At 39.6% G+C, this 18757-nt stretch overlaps 1 protein-coding gene across 2 annotated transcripts in view; it reads left to right on the forward strand.

Annotated features, from left to right (window-relative positions):
• Positions 1 to 17683, forward strand: part of LOC136750366 (diphosphoinositol polyphosphate phosphohydrolase 3-beta) — a 42625-nt gene extending 24942 nt beyond the window's left edge. The window contains exons 3-5 of one of the 2 annotated variants that reach the window (XM_066705395.1): positions 8942 to 8986; positions 9108 to 9195; positions 14060 to 17683. In XM_066705395.1, the coding sequence (XP_066561492.1) occupies positions 8942 to 8986; positions 9108 to 9195; positions 14060 to 14262 (336 nt within the window). In that variant the 3' untranslated portion in view covers positions 14263 to 17683. The remainder of the gene's footprint in view (positions 1 to 8941; positions 8987 to 9107; positions 9196 to 14059) is intronic. The other variant, XM_066705396.1, reaches the window with a different exon arrangement.
• The last annotated feature ends 1074 nt before the right edge of the window (positions 17684 to 18757 follow it).

Genomic DNA, 18757 nt, shown 5'->3' on the forward strand with positions numbered 1-18757 from the left:
GTCAGAACCCCGTAAGTCACACCTGATCGCCAGGCAAAATACTGCATGGACAGTGTCAGGTCCTGATTAGTACTCTGTTGTATATTGGTGTGTTTGGGTCACTGTTTTTGCTTTTGTTTTCCAGTTCCAGTGTACTGTATCCACTGACTTTTTTTGTTTGTGGGGAGAGACAAGTTTAATCAATGTGGTTCCAAATGCATTTTTTCGAGCTGGCATGTAAAACAATCTCCACCTCCTATAGTATTATTTTTAAATATTCCTCAACTTATATTGTACATTTCTTTAAATCAATAGGGCCCCTTTAATTACAGTGAGGGGAAAAAAGTATTTGATCCCCTGCTGATTTTGTACATTTTCCCACTGACAAAGAAATGATCAGTCTATAATTTTAATGGTAGGTGTATTTTAACAGTGAGAGACCGAATAACAACAACAAAATCCAGAAAAACGCACTTCAAAAAAGTTATAAATTGATTTGCATGTTAATGAGGGAAATAAGTATTTGACCCCTTCGACTTAGTACTTGGTGGAAAAACCCTTGTTGGCAATCACAGAGGTCAGACATTTCTTGTAGTTGGCCACCAGGTTTGCACACATCTCAGGAGGGATTTTGTCCCACTCCTCTTTGCAGATCCTCTCCAAGTCATTAAGGTTTCGAGGCTGACGTTTGGCAACTTGAACCTTCAGCTCCCTCCACAGATTTTCTATGGGATTAAGGTCTGGAGACTGGCTAGGCCACTCCAGGACCTTAATGTGCTTCTTCTTGAGCCACTCTTTTGTTGCCTTGGCTGTGTGCTTTGGGTCATTGTCATGCTGGAATACACATCCACGACCCATTTTCAATGCCCTGCCTGAGGGAAGGAGGTTCTCACCCAAGATTTGACGGTACATGGCCCGGTCCATCGTCCCTTTGATGCGGTGCAGTTGTCCTGTCCCCTTAGCAGAAAAACACCCCCAAAACATAATGTTTCCACCTCCATGTTTGACAGTGGGGATGGTATTCTTGGGGTCATTCCTCCTCCTCCAAACACAGCGAGTTGAGTTGATGCCAAAGAGCTCGATTTTGGTCTCATCTGACCACAACACTTTCACCCAGTTCTCCTCTGAATCATTCAGATGTTCATTGGCAAACTTTAGAAGGGCCAGGGGGACCTTGCGGGCGCTGCAGGATTTCAGTCCTTCACGGCATAGTGTGATCAATTGTTTTCTTGGTGACTATGGTCCCAGCTGTCTTGAGATCATTAACAAGATCCTCCCGTGTAGTTCTGGGATGATTCCTCACCGTTCTCATGATCATTGAAACTCCACGAGGTGAGATCTTGCATGGAGCCCCAGACCGAGGGAGACTGTTATTTTGTGTTTCTTCCATTTGCGAATAATCGCACCAACTGTTGTCACCTTCTCACCAAGCTGCTTGGCGATGGTCTTGTAGCCCATTCCAGCCTTGTGTAGGTCTACAATCTTGTCCCTGACATCCTTGGACAGCTCTTTGGTCTTGGCCATGGTGGAGAGTTTGGAATCTGATTGATTGCTTCTGTGGACAGGTGTCTTTTATACAGGTAACGAGCTGAGATTAGGAGCACTCCCTTTAAGAGAGTGCTCCTAATCTCAGCTCGTTACCTGTATAAAAGACACCTGGGAGCCAGAAATCTTGCTGATTGATAGGGGATCAAATACTTATTTCCCTCATTAACACGCAAATCAATGTATAACTTTCTTGAAATGCATTTTTCTGGATTTTTTTGTTATTCTGTCTCTCACTGTTAAAATACACCTACCATTGAAATTATAGACTGTTAATTTCTTTGTCAGTGGGCAAACGTACAAAATCAGCAGGGGATCAAATACTTTTTTCTCTCACTGTAGCTGATAGGGGAACTTATGGGGTTCCTCAAATTATGGATTTGTGTTGATAATTATGAATAAGAATAACGTTTGGGATTTTTCTATTTAGAATCGATTGTATAAGCAACTTTTAACACTTTAAAATTCGTATAAAAAAATTTGTAATGTCAGGGTTTCAGGATGTCATGTCACAACTTCCTGGATAGCGGAAATGCAGCAGAAAAACTACAAAAGCACCAGATCTGTCTTCCCTGCGACTACTCTAATCATTATGTTGTGGTGCTTTACCATTACACCCCACCAATTAATAATAACAATATTGGGATTTATCACCCAAACTCAGCACTCAGAACTCAGATTTTTCATACCGTTTCCCCAAGATGACATATGAATCTGATTGCCATGTCCTTGACCATGTTCCATATTGAAATGGGATTTTTCTCCTTTTCTTCTGCCTGCTTGGAGCCATGTACTAAGAATATAAAACATAGATACATGTTGGTATTATTATTGGATTCGTATTTTTTTTTAAATCCCAGTTTCCAGAAAAAAATTATGTATTATATTTCCTCACAGATGCCCTTATCCAGGGTGACTTGTTACAATTGATGCAATACATCACATTATTTGTACATACCCATTTACAACTGGGTTTTTACTGGAGCAATCTCTAGTACATTGGCCCCCACCTGGGATTGAACCCACAACCCTGCACGTTCTGCATGTGACTCACTTAACCATGCCTTATCCATAATGGCATTTCCGTGTCCATTTAAAGGTATGAGCCACCCACTGTATGTGAGTAATGATTGTTTTTTTTTTTTTTCTTCCCCCAAACTTTTTATTTTCCGATGGGCTGATCTGAAGGTCAGCTCGTCCAGATATTTTCTAATTATTCTTATGCCATACATACACATTCAGACTTTTATGAAAGCAGTACAGAGAGATAAACCTTTATTTATAGTATACTATAAAATGGGAGTTTCAGTTTTTCACATTCTTGCTTTCCTTGTTTTCAGATTTTACATTTTATGTTGATGTTTTAAGGCTTTTTTTTGGTTATTATTAATGCGTAAATTGAGTAATGTATCAACACATTCTGTTGACATAGAATAAAAGTACACAACAAACTACATACACAATATATTTGTTTATGTTTGTGTACCTACAGAAGTAAATGTTTAATTTCAGTTTGGACAGTTCTTGATTTTGCAGTAGAAAATATGTTTGAATTGGGTCGCCACAATTCAGGAATAGGAGCCAGGTCTGTGACTAATTTATGGGAGTATTCTATACAAATATTGTTTACAAAAACTAATAAGTGACACACTTGCGGAATCCACATTCATACATTATATATTATAGTGTGTGTGTGTATGTGTGTGTATAATATATATATATATATATATATATAATCATACATACATACACACACAGTGAGGGAAAAAAGTATTTGATCCCCTGCTGATTTTGTAAGTTTGCCCACTGACAAAGAAATGATCAGTCTATAATTTTAATGGTAGGTGTATTTTAACAGTGAGAGGCAGAATAACAACAAAAAAAATCCAGAAAAACACATTTCAAAAAAGTTATAAATTAATTTGCATGTTAATGAGGGAAATAAGTATTTGACCCCTTTGACTTAGTACTTGGTGGAAAAACCCTTGTTGGCAATCGCAGAGGTCAGACGTTTCTTGTAGTTGGCCACCAGGTTTGCACACATCTCAGGAGGGATTATGTCCCACTCCTCTTTGCAGATCCTCTCCAAGTCATTAAGGTTTTGAGGCTGACGTTTGGCAACTGGAACCTTCAGCTCTCTCCACAGATTTTCTATGGGATTAAGGTCTGGAGACTGGCTAGGCCACTCCAGGACCTTAATGTGCTTCTTCTTGAGCCACTCCTTTGTTGCCTTGGCTGTGTGTTTTGGGTCATTGTCATGCTGGAATACCCATCCACGACCCATTTTCAATGCCCTGGCTGAGGGAAGGAGGTTCTCACCCAAGATTTGACGGTACATGGCCCGGTCCATCGTCCCTTTGATGCGGTGCAGTTGCCCTGTCCCCTTAGCAGAAAAACACCCCCAAAGCATAATGTTTCCACCTCCATGTTTGACGGTGGGGATGGTGTTCTTGGGGTCATTCCTCCTCCTCCAAACACAGCGAGTTGAGTTGATGCCAAAGAGCTTGATTTTGGTCTCATCTGACCACAACACTTTCATCCAGTTCTCCTCTGAATCATTCAGATGTTCATTGGCAAACTTCAGACGGGCCTGTACATGTGCTTTCTTGAGCAGGGGGACCTTGCAGGCGCTGCAGGATTTCAGTCCTTCACGGCGTAGTGTGTTACCAATTGTTTTCTTGGTGACTATGGTCCCAGCTGCCTTGAGATAATTAACAAGATCCTCCCTTGTAGTTCTGGGCTGATTCCTCACCGTTCTCATGATCATTGAAACTCCACGAGGTGAGATCTTGCATGGAGCCCCAGACCGAGGAAGGAAACGCAAAATAACTGTCAGTCTCCCATTTGCGAATAATCGCACCAACTGTTGTCACCTTCTCACCAAGCTGCTTGGCGATGGTCTTGTAGCCCATTCCAGCCTTGTGTAGGTCTACAATCTTGTCCCTGACATCCTTGGACAGCTCTTTGGTCTTGGCCATGGTGGAGAGTTTGGAATCTGATTGATTTGATTGCTTCTGTGGACAGGTGTCTTTTATACAGGTAACGAACTGAGATTAGGAGCACTCTCTTAAAGGGAGTGCTCCTAATCTCAGTTCGTTACCTGTATAAAAGACACCTAGGAGCCAGACATCTTGCTGATGGATAGGGGATCAAATACTTATTTCCCTCATTAACATGCAAATCAATTTATAACTTTTTTGAAATGCGTTTTTCTGGATTTCGTTGTTGTTATTCTGTCTCTCACTGTAAAAATACACCTACCATTAAAATTATAGACTAATCATTTATTTGTCAAAAGTGGGCAAACGGAAAGAAGTATTTGATCCCCTGCTGATTTTGTACCTCTATGTATGTATGTATGTATGTATGTGTGTGATAGAGAGTGTGTGTGTGTGTATGTATGTATGTATGTATGTATATGTATATGTATATGTATATGTATATATATGTGTGTGTATGTATATATATATATATGTATATATGTATATATGTATATATATATATATATTATATGTATATCTATATGTGTATATACACATATATATATATATATATATATATATATATATATATATATATATATATATATATATATATATATATATATATATGTGTATGTATGTGTATATGTGTATGTGTATATATGTATATGTATATATGCGTGTGTATGTATGTGCATTGCATATGTATTCACCCCCCAAGGACTTTTGTGCATTTCGTTGTTACAATTTGTAAACAAAATTGATTTTAATGGAGATTTTCAGTCACTGATCTACACAAAGTATTACATAATGTCAGTGTTTGGGGGGAAAAAAAAAAAAGGTCTTGATTTTCAGAATTATTAATTCCATTTGCTGAGACGCACGTAACTAAGCTGTGGTGCAACCAGTAGCCTTCAGAAGCCATGTAATTAGTTGAATTAGTTGAGTCCACCTGTGTGCAGTTAGTGTCGCATTTAAATACACCTGTTTCTGGAAGGCTCCAGAGTTTCATAGAGTACATCCAAACAACCCCACCATGAAGACCAAGGAACTTTCAAAATGACTGCAGACAAGCACCAGACAAGGTTGGGCTATTAAAAAATAAAAACATCCCAAACTTTGAACATCCTCCAGAGCACCATTAGACCCATTATAAAAATTATAAATGGATAGAATATGGCACAACCACGAATCTGTCTAGAGCAGGCTGTCCACCGAAACTGAACGACCGGGCAAGGAGGTTGGTGGCCAGAGAAACCCCCAAGTGGCCAATGGCATGGCCAGGAGAAACTGTCCACATGTCGACTATCACCCGGGTGCTCCACAAAGCATGGCTATATGGAAGAGTGGTGCAGAGAAAGCCATTGCTGAAAATCCGTCGCGTCATATCCCATTTGGAGTTTGCCATAATGCATGTGGAAGACACAGCAAAGACGTGGCAAAAGGTTCTCTAGTCAGATGAGACTATCTACCTATCTACCTACCTCATCATCACCATTACCATCAGCCTATATCAATCCACTGCTGGATGATGGCCTCCTAAACCCTAACCCCTAAAACCTAATTGTAGGAACAGAACTAGGTCCACTTTAAAACCTTGACCTATATATCTCATGTTATTGTTTTTCATATTTCACATAAGGGAAAGAGCTGAACAGGTGAAAAGTCAAGGGGATCTGACAACTGTTGATTGCCGCCCCGCTGAAACCGCATTGGATAAACTGATCTCTTTTGCATTGACCTCTCTCTGTGAAACGACTTTTTCTACACTTACACACATTAAAAACAAACTGTACTGTCCGACTCACAAGGTGTGGATGTTGGGTCTCGGTTATTGGATTCTTCCATATCCAGTCCTGGCCAATCAGAATAGAGGACTGTCAGGCAGCAATGTCTGTGAAAGCCGCTAATTGGTAGTTTCAGATCAAAATACACAGCAGTTTATATGAGGTGATAATTACAGTAAAATAAATACATAAGAATAACTTGCAGCTCATGCCTGAGAAAATGAGAGCTTTCATTTTAGAAGGTTTTCAGTAGTTTTTTGTGTATTTTGTCATATTGCTTGCCAAGAGATTTTTTATTTTTGGCGGGGGGTGTTGTTGCCATGAGGAAAAAAAAAAAAAAGGGTAATTATGGGTAATCTCACAAAGAAATCCTCAGGCAGGTGGCAGCAATATGCTTGCTAACTTTAAAAAAAAAATTGCAATACTATGTTAGTGCTTTATTATATTGGCACCTACATAGATGGCTCTTAATATGGGATTCTCCTATAACATGAACACATTAATCATATTGCTAACCATCTCACTAATATTAGTGACTAAAAGTCCGCCCACTATTCCAATTTGGTAAAATTGAGAGGTAACACTCGAATGACGGTTGGATCCAGGGAAGGGTGATGTATGGAGCTTCTCCTTCCCAAAAGGGAGACTCTCCTCAGCATCTTTGCATACCCGCCACCCCACACGCATGATTTATCATTCCAGTGCGTCTCCTGCAAATCCACCTATTCGTTACAAGGCGTTTCTCAGAGGAAAAATCCTGAGTGGAGTGAAAATTTAAACTCAACGGCAGCAATCTAATTGCCAAGTCAGTTCTGTCCAAGACCGAGAAGGGACTGACTATCCTCCTGGAGAAGGTCACTGTGACCCTGTAGGACTTGTGCAGTGATAGCTACCGCTGGAAGTGACCGTTGTGCAGACCCTGTGTCAGCCAAGACTCAGAATGCACCTTGATCATCAGATGCTCACTTATTAGTGAGTTGTGTATATAAATATATGTATTTGTGTATACACTGGCAGTAAAAATATGGCCACCTGGATTATCTCGCATAAAAACTATTGAGAAAAGAAGAATGTTACCATTACCTATTTAATATGAACGTGTTAACTGTCTCAAAGGAAAATGCTAAGTCCTGAAGCAGACCTTGAAGACCTGCTAATCATTTATGCTTTGTACCAAAGCAATTTGTCCCCTGATTACATTACAGGACTAGCACCAGCTAATAGCAGATTAAAATTCACAACTCGTATTCAAATCACACAAGACTAAAGTGCATACCAGTCAGCATCTTACATAATAAATACAATCCAGGCAGACGGAGATGACACCTAAACGCCCACTGATCCCTGTACGCCATACTATAGCTCCACAGCCCCCGATTACATTACATACTTAATGCAGACTTGCAATAGATGTATGCTGGCTCAGCAAAAGCTCTCATTATTGTCAAAAAAAGTCTAGACTAACTAGGACTGCAAGACATTGATCAATGTCGATAAGATCCCTCCTCACGCTTTTTCCAAATCTCAAACCGCAAGTTTTTTATTTTTAAATTGCATAATTGTCAGTGTGTTGTTGTGTATATTTTTAATGCAAATCTATATGCTAAAATACTTGAACCATGGTAGGAATTGGAGGCATTAAAACCTTAAGACATAAGGGGGATAGGGGTGGAATTGACATCTGCAGTTAATTTCAAGGTGAGGACTGAATCTTTAATAAACCTTCAGAAAAAAAACGGAATAAACCTGAAAAACGGGAAGAATGTATGCCTGGTGTGGGGGTAAGGAGAGCAGTAATGTGGATCACAAAGGAGGGATTGCAGTGGTTGGCTAAAACTTAATTTGGCCTTTGAGGAAACTAATTGCATGGGCATTGACTGTTCACCAGCTCAGCAGGAATGGTTTGACGTGCAGCTTGGCTCCTTGGTGTGTTTTATGGCAACTGTGACTGCTTCATCAAGCAAGTCTCCCTTTATTTATTCATCCGACATTCCTGAATAAACAGAGACTAAATACTTTGTCGACTGGCCTTTCATTTTCTCTTCAAAACAAAACCAAACCGGCTCACAGGTTTTCAGGGGATATGTTCCTGTAGGTCCACGTTCATGTTTTGGTATGTGCAGGATTTTTGTTTTGTGGCAGATATGTGAAATGGATTGGTTGTGTGTGACAGAACTCCTGCCAAGTTCAGTGGAGCTATGTAACTTTTTTTTTTTTTTTTCTCTCTCTATCTTCCCAAGTACATGGGGTACAGTACCAGATGAGCACAGAAATTTGACGCAATAATTTTAGGGTGTAAGCGAAGCTGAGGGGATGCGTCTTTGTGTTTTATTTGTGTGTGTTTGTGTTGAAGGTGAATTACTAATCCACCTCAGCGGGAGGGGACTGGTTTGTGCCAGTCAAGTCTGCCTGAGAGCTCAGTCCAACAACTGTGTGCCCCGTGACTTCCCCAAGGTCACTGACAGTTTCAGATGGCTGGTCTGTGATTCAAAGTCTTTAGTCACCCATTTTGTGTGGTCTCACCAAGATGAAACCTGTAGTCTGGGTCAGCCCAACGCCTTCAGGCAAATAACACTAACCAGATTGATGAACGTGATGAACTTCAACGGAACGTGACCATTCTTTTTATTTATTTTTCTTTATACGCAGGCTGGTGTGAAAGGCAAGCTAGGAAGACTGCTTGGAGTATTTGAGGTGAATATCTTTTAATAATTATTATTTTCAATACTTCATTATAGACCACTCAGTTATACTATAGTTATTTAAGATCTAATTTCAAGTCCAGTAAATAAGTTTCCATGTTTTGTTTTCTAAGCAGAATCAAGACCGGAAGCATAGGACCTACGTATATGTTCTCACAGTGACCGAGACGCTAGAAGACTGGGAGGACTCGGTCAATATTGGTAAGTTATTGCATTATGATTGTTACATCATTATATTTAACCTTGATTCCACACAAAGTAGTGCCTTATGAACTGATAATATGCAAGCTGAGTAGACTTGATAGCTACAGGCATTTTGAATCCTTATTTATCAGTTTTTGTGCTTGACTGACTGCCAAAGCCACACTGTTTTCCTTAAATCCTCCTTCGTTTTCAGTGAGGTCACTGCTCTTGTGTTTTTTTTTAGAGGTAACGCACAACCAGGTGCCATACACTCACCTAAAGGATTATTAGGAACACCTGTTCAATTTCTCATTAATGCAATTATCTAACCAACCAATCACATGGCAGTTGCTTCAATGCATTTAGGGGTGTGGTCCTGGTCAAGACAATCTCCTGAACTCCAAACTGAATGTCTGAATGGGAAAGAAAGGTGATTTAAGCAATTTTGAGCGTGGCATGGTTGTTGGTGCCAGACGGGCCGGTCTGAGTATTTCACAATGTGCTCAGTTACTGGGATTTTGACGCACAACCATTTCTAGGGTTTACAAAGAATGGTGTGAAAAGGGAAAAACATCCAGTATGCGGCAGTCCTGTGGGCGAAAATGCCTTGTTGATGCTAGAGGTCAGAGGAGAATGGGCCGACTGATTCAAGCTGATAGAGCAACTTTGACTGAAATAACCACTCGTTACAACCGAGGTATGCAGCAAAGCATTTGTGAAGCCACAACACGTACAGCCTTGAGGCGGATGGGCTACAACAGCAGAAGACCCCACCGGGTACCACTCATCTCCACTACAAATAGGAAAAAGAGGCTACAATTTGCACAAGCTCACCAAAATTGGACAGTTGAAGACTGGAAAAATGTTGCCTGGTCTGATGAGTCTCGATTTCTGTTGAGACATTCAGATGGTAGAGTCAGAATTTGGCGTAAACAGAATGAGAACATGGATCCATCATGCCTTGTTACCACTGTGCAGGCTGGTGGTGGTGGTGTAATGGTGTGGGGGATGTTTTCTTGGCACACTTTAGGCCCCTTAGTGCCAATTGGGCATCGTTTAAATGCCACGGCCTACTTGAGCATTGTTTCTGACCATGTCCATCCCTTTATGACCACCATGTACCCATCCTCTGATGGCTACTTCCAGCAGGATAATGCACCATGTCACAAAGGTCGAATCATTTCAAATTGGTTTCTTGAACATGACAATGAGTTCACTGTACTAAACTGGCCCCCACAGTCACCAGATCTCAACCCAATAGAGCATCTTTGGGATGTGGTGGAACGGGAGCTTCGTGCCCTGGATGTGCATCCCACAAATCTCCATCAACTGCAAGATGCTATCCTATCAATATGGGCCAACATTTCTAAAGAATGCTTTCAGCACCTTGTTGAATCAATGCCACGTAGAATTAAGGCAGTTCTGAAGGCGAAAGGGGGTCAAACACAGTATTAGTATGGTGTTCCTAATAATCCTTTAGGTGAGTGTATATGAACTTCTGACCCACTGAACAAATGGTGTTTTTATTTATTTTTTAATCTTCTGCCGGACTTAGGACTTAGGCTTAGGACCCGAGTGAAAAAAGGTGTGCAGTTTAAATTACTTTCTAGTCCGAAACAATTTTAAGTAGTTCCATTTAGAGTCTCCTTGTAAGATGTGGGTAGTACAAAGTGATGTCTGGTTCAAATTAACTATCTCGCCCATTAGTCCGCTAGAAGGGGACAGGGCACAAATCTACCAGAGACCAATTTCAGAGCTGAGATTCTATGGTTCTTTAAATCAAAAAACATTTAAAACAAAAGTAGACTTCAATTGGAAAATATTTTCTGAAAGGTGTCATGGGTCAAATTAAGGGAAATATCAACCCCCTTATCTATCTAGACATTGGTAGTGAAGTTAAACCTCTCAGATAATGTTGAAAGTCAAGTGCACAGCAGCACATAGCAGTTTATTATAGGGTGAGTTAAACTTCAGACTGTCTTAATGATGCCTATAAAAATAACCTGTTGAGACGGTTATTGACCACCAACCAGGTTAAACAATACAATACTGTATAAAACATTTTCTTAATAATAGGAGGTTAACTACACTTCATATGCAGTGCCTAAATGGGAGCAACACTGCTCTGCAATTTGAGTATTGTATTTTGAGGCTTTGAAAAAACGCTGTTGTTGGCTGTCAAGTCGTTTTCTTGTGTGTTTGTCGAAACTCAAATTCTCATCAGAGTTCCTGCCGTGTGTTCCCTTTTTGCTTTGTTCGTGTACATTTATTATTTTTCCCTTTACACCTTGCACGATTACTGTATTATCCACCAATACTGGTCTGGAATGGCCTCGTCCTTGTTGTCATGACCCCATGACACTCTCCAGACTCTTCTACAGACCTTTATTTGAATTTGGTATCCACTTACTTACTCCTAGACAGAAATGGCCCGACCGTGGCTTCATTTTCTTGCACGACAGGCGAAATCTTGAAACCTGATGGTTTTGAACATGGTAGGTTTTGCAGTGCTGGTTGCTGTGCTCACTGACTCTGCTCTGTGACCCTCCCCCCCCACCGACACACTCACTGGTGGTCCCATAAATGTTGTTAGGAAAATGTTGCTTGCATGCCTGTCCTGGGAGAGAGATTCCATCTCTGTCGGCAACCGGCTCCATATTAAACTGTGTCCCCATTAAAACTCTTCACAGGCGATCGGTTTTCCTCCAATGCATGTGCGTGCACAGAAAGGCACCGCTAGAGAAAGTCTTGAGGGGAGGATGGATGGTGTTTTGAAGAAACCCCAAGTCAGCAGGGCTTAACACCACAGCCAGCACACATGACTGACAGCGAGAGTGCAGAACCAGGGCTACCCAGAATACTTTGTATGGGCAGCGGGATGGAGGAAAATAGTGAAGGAACGAGAGCGTATATTTACTCGCACTTTATAAGGGACTTGCGACATTGATTTTTCAGCCCTAGTTAACGGTAGCTAGGGGGTAGAGAAAATGATTATGCTGGGCTTATAGAAACTAAATGTACAGAAAGCAGATATTGACTGGTTTCTGTCTCTGGATTTAAGATCTATTTTAAAATGTTCTCTGCTGAGACTGCAGTCTGTGTGTTTGATATGGAGGAGCTTTGAAAGCTTTCATTTCTCTGTTGTTGGAAGTTCCCTGATTCTCCAGGTAGTCATTTTCAAGGGGTGATTCATCTTTAGAGAAAAAAACAACACAATAACTACAAATAAAACCTTCTATTAAACTGAACCACTTGTCATTATACTAGTATAACACGGTAAACAACCTGGTGTTTGGGTTTCAAAGGCTTCAGTAATGATGTGTGTTTAAGAATGGGTGAGAATCATTGGTCAAAGTCTGGCTGTTGTAAAATGGGGGAAATCCAGAAGAAAGGGCAATTACATGGCAACTTAGGGTCAAGGTACATTTTTGAATTGTTTGACTGTATATGATTTGTTTGGGTTCATTGTCAATAGGAAAACAATAAGACTAGTGTAGTTTTAGAGGAAACGCTCAATGACGTGGTGCTTTAATAAAACAATAAATTCATGAATAAGAAAAGTTAGGCCCTTAAATTGTCTTATGCAACTCTTTCATACACTATGTATAATCATGTGATGATCCACACCCTGCATTTGAAATAATCCATAATATAGTTTATGCAACTAAATTAATAGATAATTGATCATGTATTAAACTTTGCCCTGCCGCTTCACAGATACCTTGCAGGATAATGAAATGTTTCGGGTAAACTCGCCCCCAGGAAGGCGTGTTGGGAGCAAGAGTTGTCTCGTTTTGTTTGGACTGGGCTGGGTCTCAATCCTGTGCCCAGTAGCTCTGTCATCCAATAGACAAGGTGACACAAATAACTGACATCACTCAAGATTGTGCGGCTGCTAGATGATATGGCACAGGAGCCGCTCCTTTTAGATCTGCTCGTTACATGTGGCAAAACATTTACCTTTTAAACTGCATGATGAAATACGACGGAGCAAATCCCCTTTGAAATCCTTGGCTGAAATACAGCCGGTGTCGTCTAATTTCTGACTTTTGTGTCTAAAGGAGTGGATTTGATTTCAAACTGCAATAAAAAGGAATCGAATATAATGTATTATTATGGTTGTGATTATTGTGTTAATATTGATATATTAACATTTTTTTTTTCTAAAGCATGTTTACAAACAAGGGGCCGTAATTCAAAACTGTCACTATTTGTAGATGCTTCCAAAATAGGGCTGGGAATTCTGCATATTGGTGTCAGCAGTCTCGGGTCACCCAGCAGCCCCTGTACTTTTTCCAGAGAGAGGCTCAGTCAGTTTAAGTCTGTTCTGCAATGAAGAGACCTCTTCACATGTTACACAGATATCCAAGACTTTAGCAGCTAGCTAGAGTTTAGGAAGTCCTTGAATAACTTCAATTCATGTTCTGCTGCTAGAAGACATGTTAAATATTTTATCATTGCAGTGCTTGCACAAGTGTTTATTTTTTTTCCCCCCTCATAATTTATTTGAGGATTCAACTGAGTATTGAACATGTTGGTTAGATAAACATCAGCACGTTCAGCTCCGAATATTTAGTGTCATTATTTAATATGATCCATCTGTAGTCTTTTATGTTTCTTAAATAAAGGAATACAAATTATCTGAACGTGTGCAGTCTAAAGAATAAAGCACCCATTTGTTTTCATAAAATTTCTGCATTGCATCACTGACAATTGCTTTTATTTTATTTAACAGCCCTCTGTGTTTACACATGTATTGACAAAAATGGCAGCCAATTGAACTAGCCAAATCAGGCCTGGCTTACTCTTTACACTGCTTACCCTTTGCAGTCTCTAAAAGGACAATGGAATAACAAGCTCAATTTTTTCTTTGCCTTTGCAGGCCGAAAGCGCGAGTGGTTTAAAATTGAAGAGGCCATAAAAGTCCTACAGTGTCACAAACCTGTACACGCCGAATACCTGGAAAAACTTAAACTGGGATGCTCACCCACCAATGGCAACTCAATGGTCCCCTCCCTTCCAGACGACAACTCGCCCCTGTATGTGACCTCACAGAAACCGGGACTGCCGTCGTCGCGGAGATAGAAAGACGACACACTTTGGGAGGGCGTGAAGGGGGTCAGTTTCTCTGTCACGGCAACCGAACCAGGATTCTCATGTAAAATATATCTGGGAAGAAAACAACTGAAAACCATACAAAACTAACAATGAACGAACAAACGGGCAAACAAAAATATATATATATATTTGCATGAATTCTTGCAGTGTTGACACTAATTTTTTTTATATACATAAATATAAATATGTAATTTGTACTTCACAATTTCAACAACCAAAGCCATAGCTGGAATTTTGTTGTTAATATTCTGTTAAGAATGCCTTAATTAGGCCTTTTTAAATTGTGCTTTTTGGGGGATTTTTTTTTTTTTGGTTAATATCCTTACAGTACTGCTCTCTCAAGATGAGTAGGAAGTGAGCAGCACAGTGCTGGGGTCTTGGTAAAATAAATAGGTGGATTTGATTTCTCACAGGAGTGTGCATTACGTGAAGACCTTGTTGTCTCGGCAAATGGTGCTGCCTTTAAGGATAATCAAAATAGTTTTTATGAGAAGGTGTTTTATTTTAATTACTATTGAAATACAAACACCAGTCAACCTTAATAATCTGCTAAACTAACTTATAGGCCTAAATCTTTTTTCTTATAATGGACTTTCAGAAGTGCTAAAAACTGCTGACTTATCTTGGGAGAGTACAATGCCAAAAGGTCATGTATGAGAAAAATGTGTGTGTGTGTGTGTGTGTATGTATGTATGTGTATATATATATATGTATGTATATATATATATATATATGTATGTATATATATGTATGTATATATATACGCACACACACACACACACACACATACAGCTCTGGAAAAAATTAAGGGACCACTTAACATTGATTTCTGAACTTGGAGTGGTCTCTTAATTTTTTCCAGAGCTGTATGTATACTTAAAGTGAATAAATGCTGTATTCATGAACTTGGAAGGTAGGCCGTCATTGGGGCTCAGATATAAGAATTGGAGTTCCAGATTAAAACCCTGAGTCTTTTAAAAGTGCTGTGAACGGATCCATATTTGATACCTTGATTATAGGAGCAGAGTGGAGTCTTATGTCCCTGTTAAACCTGTATTCTAATGACCTTATCAAGCTTTAAGCTCCATCAGACCATTCAAACGATAAAATAATCCAACCAAGTCGGACTTTATATTTATTTTGTAAAATACGACATTGTCTGGCCTCCTGTTTGAGTCACAACCTTGGATTCAGCAATAGTCAGGATTAAAAAAACTACCTCAGTTCGACAGCCATTTGCAACTCCATCTTACACGACACTTGGCTGAGCGACAAAAAATGTGGACATGAGCAGTTACAGGAAAATCACGTTTGGGATTGCCCAATTTGTGCATTACAGCCCAAAGCAAGAAATTGCAGGAAGTGAGGAAGGCGTCACCTAAGGTTGACCTTGTAATAAAAGCTACATTTAAAACAATTGCCATGCAGGAATGTGATGTGCGTTCGTCCATTGAACACGGCACATTCAATATGCAAATTAAATGTAATACAAAAGAAAATTTAACTTTAGCTAGAGGTGTAAAATGCGTTCTTTATCAGCGAGTACAGCACAGGGCCAGGACTATCACCTCTCTTTCAGATACCAATCTCCAGGGGTTTCTTAAACTGAACTTAAAATATGTGACATTTTGAAATCACTGACTGCTCACCCCAGTATTTTACCTATTCACGCATGTTTTTTAACTGTGAATGGCAGGGCTCCAGCCGCAGGGGAGATTTCTTGTCCTCGTCTCCTGTTCACGAGAGGGAATGCTGGGTAACATGAGGGTCACGCATGCTGCCCAAGGCTTATGAATACAGCACTGACCGGAAGACTACCTTCTGCTTAATTCAGCCCTTTCTGAAAAGGCAAAATAATATAGTTTTACATCACTAATCCCTAATAGCACACCATAATAGAGTGGCCGCTATCACATTGACAGCAAAACACGAAAAGGTTTGTAAATATTTTAAGAGCAAAATTTGGAATAGTGGTTAGTGTGGTTTTTACCTTAATGCGACAAATAATTTGTTATTTTTTTCTTTCAATGTTTTTTTTTTTTTTTTCTATTAATGTAACATTGTGCAAAAAAAAGCTGCTGTAAATAAATCTTTTTCTGCGGGGGTAGCGTTACTTTTGAGTGCAACTTTAAACGTGCCACAGTGAGTTCCAAGGAAATGTTCTCTCTCTCACAATCAGGTTTTGTACTTTGTTTTTGTTTTGTACTCACTGGTCTTGACTCTTGCCCTGCATTGTGCCTGAGGCCTAAACCAAATCAAAATGTCACCCTGCTTGCAAATCGTAAAATACAAACTTGTATTTATTGATTAGAAGCCACATTTCTTGTGCACCCAATTTTTATTTAGAAGTACATTTGCCATTCAAAATTCGTTGGTAAGTCAGTGTTGATGTGGTCTAGGCCCTGGTATCATCTTAAGGCAATGGGGCATTTATTTTGGTAGGTTAAAAAAAGTGATTTAAATAAATTTGCTCAATAGGTTTATCATCTTAGTTTTTTCATGGAAGGCTAACAGGTGGGGTTTTCTCTACATTTGGTTAGTAGTGTGACCTAAGAGGTCTTGCTAAAAGTCCACTGCATTTACAGTTCTGCTTGGGCTAAGAAATAAATCCAATACATTCACTTTGTACCAAAAATTAAGAAATTTTATGTAATTGTAATTCATACTGGTGAATACATTTAACATACATGTCCTTTGTTAATACAGGTATTTCATCACTTCTTTGTGGAGTTATTTTTTCTTCCTTGGGGAGGATGTCAGCTGTTTTTAACATGAAGGAGATGGGGTGGGGGGGACACAGCTGTTCTGCAGACCAACTAAGGGTCAGACAGAATCAGAATGTCAACCAATCTGCCTGGTGCAATTTGTAAACATGGTACTTTTGTGGTAGGTTTGCACGAAGTGAAAAGGAATGATCCACACTGGAATTGGAGTGTATGATTTGCGAATGGGTCAACCTCTTGATTTTGTCCAGTCCTATGGCTGGTTCTTGCTGTATTTTTAAGCCCTGCTCTCGTTTTCTGCTTTTGAATGTGCGTCATGAACAAACGCACGTTTAGTTTTGTTGGCAGCCTCTTTGTGTTTGCTGTAAGGAGACCTGAACGCTGGCAGGACCTCGGAGAAGGTTTTAAAGCATGCCCTTAACTGGGACTGTATGGACAGTGTGGGAAGATGGTGGCAGGGTCGGAGGTCAGAGGTCAGGGGTCGACTGCTGTGGGAGCTCAAGGAGTTGCCTGTTTATCAATGCAAATCATTTCCTGCTGTTCATTTTTTAAATGCTATGTATAGAATTATTTAAAGTTGAATTGTTTCAGCAGGCAGTTATTCACACATGACTGTTTCATGTTTTTTAATTCTATTAATAAAAAAAATGTGGGGAAAAACACAATCTCGTGTAGCACTCAGTGGGCTGTTTTGATTTCATGTGTGTCTTCAGTTTTCTCTTAAAGTAACTGCACAACAAAACTCTGTGAAGATAAGTACAGTTCAATTAACAATATCTATTCAACTAAATGTATAACAATGTTTCAAATGAAGATGGGGGTACTTTTTATCAGACTTTCATATTTAACAGCTCACGTTGACCAGATGCATTGTACAAACACTTCAAAGCATGTCCCTGAAACAATCCCAACAAGCAGTTTTCTGATTGTGAGTAAAGAGGTGTTGATGGTGGCTCCTGTTCTGTTCAGATAACCCTTGTGTCCTTCCTTACAAAACCTGGAAATTCTGCTGTTTGGGAGCTAGGCTGAGACCAAAAGCTTCCCTTTCTTCGCCACAAGATGGCACTGCAAGAGATTTCTTTTTTTTTTTTTTTATCAAGTTCGTTTCAATGTGCTTGGATATTTGTCATGCGAACAGCATTCATTCAGTTTAGATTATTCACACAAATGTTTGAGGACTCACAACTGCAAATAAATTAAGAAAAAAAAACAAAGCAATATTTCAGTTTGTGATGCAGTCACTGGTGTCCTCAGCCAGTAAACTGATGCCAAAATATCATAAATAAACAGGGTGGTGCCATGGTATTGATTAGGACCTCAGTTCAAAAAGATCTGACCTGGTCCTCAATTTTATTTAAATAAATCATGGTAGAAAATCTTATGAATTTTTTTTTTTTTTTGCAAATTATTGTATGATTGTAGTAGTTCAGGACCAATTAGTTTTGTCTGTTGTAGTCATTATTTATATACATGTTTCCATCAGTAACTCCTCAAGATTAAGTAAAATGCAAAGCCACAGTAAACCCCATTCATGCAATCAGTTTCCATTGTGTATTGGCTAAAAGCTCTATAAATGTTAACCCAACTAAACACTACAGGGCAGTTACTAAAAATATCCCAGTTATAGTGTTTATCACCCATATTAAGCCCCATGGCAATCTGTCCTCAATTGTCACAGATTCTCCAAGGGCCAGTAAACACTGCTTGCAAAAGAACAAAAAAGACCCTTAACAAACTAA

Source organism: Amia ocellicauda, chromosome 5, assembly GCF_036373705.1.
Source record: "Amia ocellicauda isolate fAmiCal2 chromosome 5, fAmiCal2.hap1, whole genome shotgun sequence".
Classification (NCBI taxonomy): Eukaryota; Metazoa; Chordata; class Actinopteri; order Amiiformes; family Amiidae; genus Amia; species Amia ocellicauda.